Raw genomic sequence first — 6,000 nt, forward strand, 5'->3', positions numbered from 1 at the left:
CATATATTATATATATTTATTGTTGTTAACAGTTATGATAAAAGACAACGAGAGTTTCTTGTTCTAATAATAAGAAAGTAAGCTAGAGGTCAGCAAAATTTTACTTAATATATTTTACATAATTCTACTAGAAATTAAAATAAAGAACCTACCAGCTGTCCTTCTGTTGGGTTTTAGTATTATAGAAACTCATTTTAGTCATAAAGCTAAATATGCTCTAAAAATCCGTAAGTCTATTATTATTTAGATTGTTTACTGGGCTTGTACAGGGAGGTAAACAAACCCTTTGAATAATTTGCAGAGTTAATTTAACTATTCATTAATAAGTTATATTTAAGATACTCATATATATACTCACACACTCTGGTAAATGAACATACACAATTATACAATAAACCAGAAAATTTATTACCAAAAATGTATTGAAATCTCACTAGTGTATTTCGTACACCTGGCATAAAGCCAGGGGGTATAGTAATAATTTTTTATTAAGTACTTACTAAAGTACCAGGTACCTTTACAAGTAGATTATTTTATATTATCTCCTTTAATCCGTAGACTAACTCTGTTATGTAAGCTCCACTGAACTCTCATTTTACAGATGAGAAAACTGAGGTATAGCTAAGTTTACAAACTTGCCACAGTTATGGGATTCAGAACCTTTTGACTCTAGAGGCTCATGCTTAATGACCATGCTATTATCTCTCCCACAGAGATGTAAATAATGGCTCAAAGAATGTCCCCCCCCCAATGAAAAAAACAAGTGTAGGAGAAGGCAGAGAGAGAGAGAGAGAGGGAAAGACTATAACATGTAACTTAGTGGAAAATAATTAAGTTGTTCAAGATAATTATAGCCCCCATAACAGGAAATTTGGAAGAGTCTCCTCCTCTTGCCCCACTGAGACTACTCTGTCTCGCGTTCTGTGTTTGGAAGACAAGGTAAGAGATAGGCTCATCGTGAGCACACACAGCTGTCACCAGACCATTTTGTTTCCTGGAAGGGTGCTCATTACATAGTGGCCGCTGAGAGGCAGGGGTACCACTATTCCGTCCTCCTTACAGGTATCCCGGGACAGAACCGCCAGTGCCAAATGCAAGGCGGGCATGTTTTCATCTTCCCTGACTCGCTCCTCTGTATGCTGGAGTGGCTGGTGGCGGTCAGGGATGAAACAGGAAGGTGGTCTGTGGACTTGGGCTGATGCAGAGCCTTTGCTTCTGAGGCAAAGACAAAACCAAACCAAACCAAAACAAAAACGTGGAATAATTGGTGAGAAAAGGAACATCAGGAGATGGGGCATCTGGACCAAATAGGAACCAGATGCAACTTTAAAATATATGCCTGCTTTGTGTGTTAACATTTGCAAACTATAATGTAACAATCTGGTACCTCCTCCAAACACCTAGTGTGGAAGGTAGAAATTGTATTTCTTTCACAGAGAGGACTTCTGATAATAACAAAATCAAAATGACTTATAAAAAATGCTGTAGAGCTTTCTGATTTAATGATGACCGCATTTACACAGATTTGTTTGACATTTTTAACATTGTTGGGAGGAAATAAAACAGAAAATATTTCAAGTTACTGTAAGCTCTTGATCCCATGAGAAATTGTGCAGCAAATCTTAAAGTGCAGATCAAAATGGCCCTGGCCTGAAGTTGATGACTAGACAAGGTTTTAAGTTTAAGGAGAGTGACTGTTTGTGTCCTATGGATTTACAGAAATCAGCCTTAAAAAATAACAGACATGGACAATCAATGGAGGAAATATTGCACAACATCACAAAAATTTTCTCAAATAATGGTTTTTGAAAAAGTATAGAGAAAGTTCATACGATTGGTTACTTCTTTAATTGCCATGAACTTAATTGACTTTTAATTTTCATAATTAAAAAGATAATTAAGAACACCAACCTTTTCCCCCTTTGGTAGCCTTATCCTTAGATAAAAGTAAAAATGTGAATATGTTAAAAGTATCTATACAGATTTTGTGTCTGCCCCTGGAAGGGAGTTTGCTGGCTGGCTAGCTCAGTTTTTGACAAAGAAAAATGGGCTGCTGCTGCTTCTCGCACAAAGATGCACTGTTCACAGGGCAAACCAAAACATGGAGAATTTGTGTTTAAGTTGAAAAGAAATTAAATGCTATCCAACATGATACTATGCTCAGTTTAAACTTTCTAACCACCAATAACAAGTGTGGCTTTCTCATATTAAAAGTATATAACTTTGTAATAAGAACTTAAAATACTGGTATCTGGAAATTCTAACAGCAAGCTCTAAATTCCATTTTAATATCCCATTAGTAAAGATACAGTTCTGCTTTGTAAAAACTCAGTTTCATCTGTGAGGTTGGAAACTCTTAAGTTTCCCAAAGAAGTGAGGCAAAGTATTTGTGAAGTCGAGCTGCCTCTGTTCCTTCCACAGGGCTGCCATCTGGGCTTGTTTATTTGTGTTTCCAACTTTCTGGAACAGGGAGTTTCTGTTAGGGACAGGGCACCAAGCAAAGGAAGTGTCTTACAGGAGACTATGTTTTTCTTTTTTACTGTATGTTGAAACTTTAAGTGTAGTTTGGTCAAAAATATCATATAACGAGTACAATCACAAAATTTCACGTAGCTGGAAACCTCAGAATTGTCTTAGCAAATACTCTTTCACACGATGCAAGTAGTATTTCCTACATGTTACCTTCTGTGCCTTTCAGATCATTTTCAAAACACAAACTGTCATTAAGGCATTAGCTATTTGGCCTTGAAATCAAGCATTTTCCATCTACACTTCTACAAATAAGCATTTGATTTAAAAATGAGAGAAATATTTCTTAGCAGTTTTTCTAATTTTATAAAGTACATATGAATCATGTCACAAAATAACGAAGCAATCAAAATAAAATCCTTAATATATAATTAAGAGACAAAGCATTAGTGTCAGATTGATTATACAATCTGATTATGAAGAACAATTTAAAAATTCACAAACCAACACTTAGAAAAATTAGTAGTCTTTTATCTTTCTTTGAAACATTTCATTTAACAAATAAAACAGAAGGAAAAAGTACCTTGTAAAGTAAAATCCAGCAATACATATTCGTAAGCAAATTCTGTCTTTGTTTCCACTTGCGGTCTCTTCAGGGTAGAAAATATTTTTCCAGGGCTGCTATCATCAGGGTCTTCTAGCTTTCTAAGTCCGCACCCCATGGCAAAATCTGTAATGAATTAAATTGCAGGACAGAGGAAGGAGAGCAGCAAACTGTGTTGTTTAAGCTGCAAAAAGAAAGTTACAGACCTAACTGCTTTGATTTTTTCAGCTAAACCATAGATACTCAAAAAGAAAACATTTGAGTCCAAAGAAAGAATCTGAAGACTTTTTCTATCCATTTTTTTGTACAGTCGTTGCGCCGGTCATGATTAAGCTACAGCTCCGGGAGGCTGGGCTTGATCTTCGGAGAAACATGCAAGCTGCTACAACTTAGCGGAGAATTTCCATGCCACGTCAATTTACAGCCAGCCCCCTACCAGAGTTCTGTCGCTCAGAGCACCAACTGTGCTTTGTCTATTCCAGTTGGCTGGATGATAAAAGAGGTGTCCAAAACGGAAATAAAAAGGCAAAAGTGCAACTCAGATGGAAATATCTACAAGTAGAGGATATATTCAGACCCCAGTGGCGTGTGATTCTTTTTCTTTTTTTCTCTTTTCCCCTCTTTCCTGTACCCACCCCCTCCTTCCTCCTGGCTACTACCAAGAAAGCAAAAGGAGAGAGAGAGAGAGAGAGGGAGAAGGAGAGAGGGAAGAGATGAAAGAAATGGATTTTCAACATGGTTAGGAACAAAAATCATTTCCAGAACGGAAGTTAGCTTTATGAGGAAAGTGTGGAGTCTAAAAGGAGAAAGGTTGTTTTTCTTTTTTAAACAAACGCTTTTAGTTTTTAGGTTGTACTTTTGAGGATTTCTTTCCACATGAAGGTTCTTTTTGCTGGAAAAATTATACACTAATTACAACTGCCAAATAGAAAAAAAATATTAAAATGTTTTAATAAAAAGACTTTATTTAATTGCAAAGGAGAGACAGATAAGTGGATAACTAGTTTCCCCCAACATCTTTAAAGTTTGAAATATTTTACTATTAGAAGGCTTATGATAGTAACTAATAATACTCTACAGGTCCTAAACGATCCATAATTAAATAAACAACAATACTGACAACTTGATTTATTCAGTCTTATAAATTGCCCTTTACCCAAAATCCAGAACAATTTATGACAGGCCAATTGTAATGACTGTTCACTGCATTTTTACCATTTACAGGTCAGGTGCTATGATGCATTCATCAAAACTGTGAGCCACAGAATCAGGCAGTTTGGGTTCAAGCCTGCTTCTAGTGCCTACTAGAAACGTGATCTTTGGCAAGTTACTTGACTTCTTCAACTTTCAGTTTCCTCCCTGATAAAATGAAGTTAATAATAGTACTTACTTCATAGATTTGTTATGAAGGTTGAATGAGATAATCTTATCTCACATTCTATGCCTGCCTAATAGCACAAAATAAATTTATTATATTCTAAAACAGGGTTGAGAGAAGTAATAGGAAGTGATTCTGCCACCACTCCCATTGTTTACAAAGTAAACCCTGATCACATTTCAGATTCTAGAGAACACAAGCCTGAAAAGATTTTTTTCAATCACACTAAGAGTACACATGAAAACTCTCAGAGAGGGGATGGATTATTTAATTTGTAGATTACTATGACCTCTTCTCTCTTCCTTCTGTCTACTTGTCTTTAAATAGTTTACTTCTCAGAAGTGTTTGTAACAGAGGAAAATTCCACAGTCCTTCATTCTGAAAGATGATCATGGTTGGTGGTAAGCAATTTCTGGGTAAATTTGGCTCAAGACAGCAGACTCTGACCCAGTGTGACTCGTTTGACTATTCACAGTGCTTTCATGCCTGTCATTTTTATGGTCTCTTTTGTGTGATGGGCTGTGAGCTCCTGTATGGTAGAAAATGGAATATTTGAAGTTCATTAGTTTTTATAGCAGTGCTTGAAGATTATTTATTAAGTACTCACTGTATTTATTACGTGTCTGCTCTCTTCCAGATGTAGGCTGGATACACAAGATGACTAAATGTGGCTTCTGCCCTAAAGAAACGTACATACAATGGGGAAGGCAGACTTCTAAACAGATCATTTCAATATGATTTGATAGCTGCTGAGATAAAGCATGCATAAGATGCTGTAGAACCCAAGAAGAGGCCTCCAACACAGCCTGGAGGGTGATACATAAACTGTATTGGAGTACGAATAGGCGTAAGATAAAGAAAGGTGGAAGCGTGTGTCAGGAGAAAGAGAAAAGTATGAGCAATATCAAAGAGTCACGGAACAGCATGCATACACTTGACGGAACATGAAACAGAAATTACTAGAACATAAAATTTTAAAGAAGACTAAACTGTAAGGGAGGGAAGGGCTAAGTTGTAATGGGCCACATGCCATACAAAGGGAATTTGGACTTTATACTGTAGGCACAAAGGAGAATCAAATAATCAAATGAAAAATATCAAAGGAGGAGTTTGAAGTAGGCAAGTAACATCGGTTTGTATTTTTGATGAATCACTAAGACTGCTTTGGAGAAGACAGTTTGCATGGGAACAAGAATGGAGGGAGACAAGTCAGTCAGGAGAGTATTGCAGAAGTCTGGTTGATAGCTGATGACTGAACAAATGAATGAATGAATATGATGCATCATTATGTCCCTAAAGAATTTCTTTTATTTTTAGAAGGAACTACAGTTCCTTTAGTTCACATTTGAGCCAGCGAGTAATCATTTTTGTCTCCATAGTCCAACAAAATTAAATTTTATCTTAATATTTCAACAACACATTTCCAGGTATTAATATGGCAAACATTCTTGCTGTTTTAACAGGTATGTGGAATTTCATTGTATCAGTTAGTACAATGTTTGTTAGTAACATTTGGGTGTTTTTAAAATTTTTATAGTGAAGATATTTG

General features: G+C 36.1%; 1 protein-coding gene across 2 annotated transcripts in view; it reads right to left on the reverse strand.

Moving 5' to 3' along the window:
- Positions 1-3,712, reverse strand: part of RFTN2 (raftlin family member 2) — an 84,131-nt gene extending 80,419 nt beyond the window's left edge. Inside the window, exon 1 of one of the 2 annotated variants that reach the window (XM_066344874.1) lies at positions 3,053-3,712. In XM_066344874.1, the coding sequence (XP_066200971.1) occupies positions 3,053-3,191 (139 nt within the window). In that variant the 5' untranslated portion in view covers positions 3,192-3,712. The remainder of the gene's footprint in view (positions 1-3,052) is intronic. The other variant, XM_066344875.1, reaches the window with a different exon arrangement.
- Positions 3,713-6,000: the final 2,288 nt, after the last annotated feature.

This window comes from Saccopteryx leptura, chromosome 7, assembly GCF_036850995.1.
Source record: "Saccopteryx leptura isolate mSacLep1 chromosome 7, mSacLep1_pri_phased_curated, whole genome shotgun sequence".
In the NCBI taxonomy this organism is placed as follows: Eukaryota; Metazoa; Chordata; class Mammalia; order Chiroptera; family Emballonuridae; genus Saccopteryx; species Saccopteryx leptura.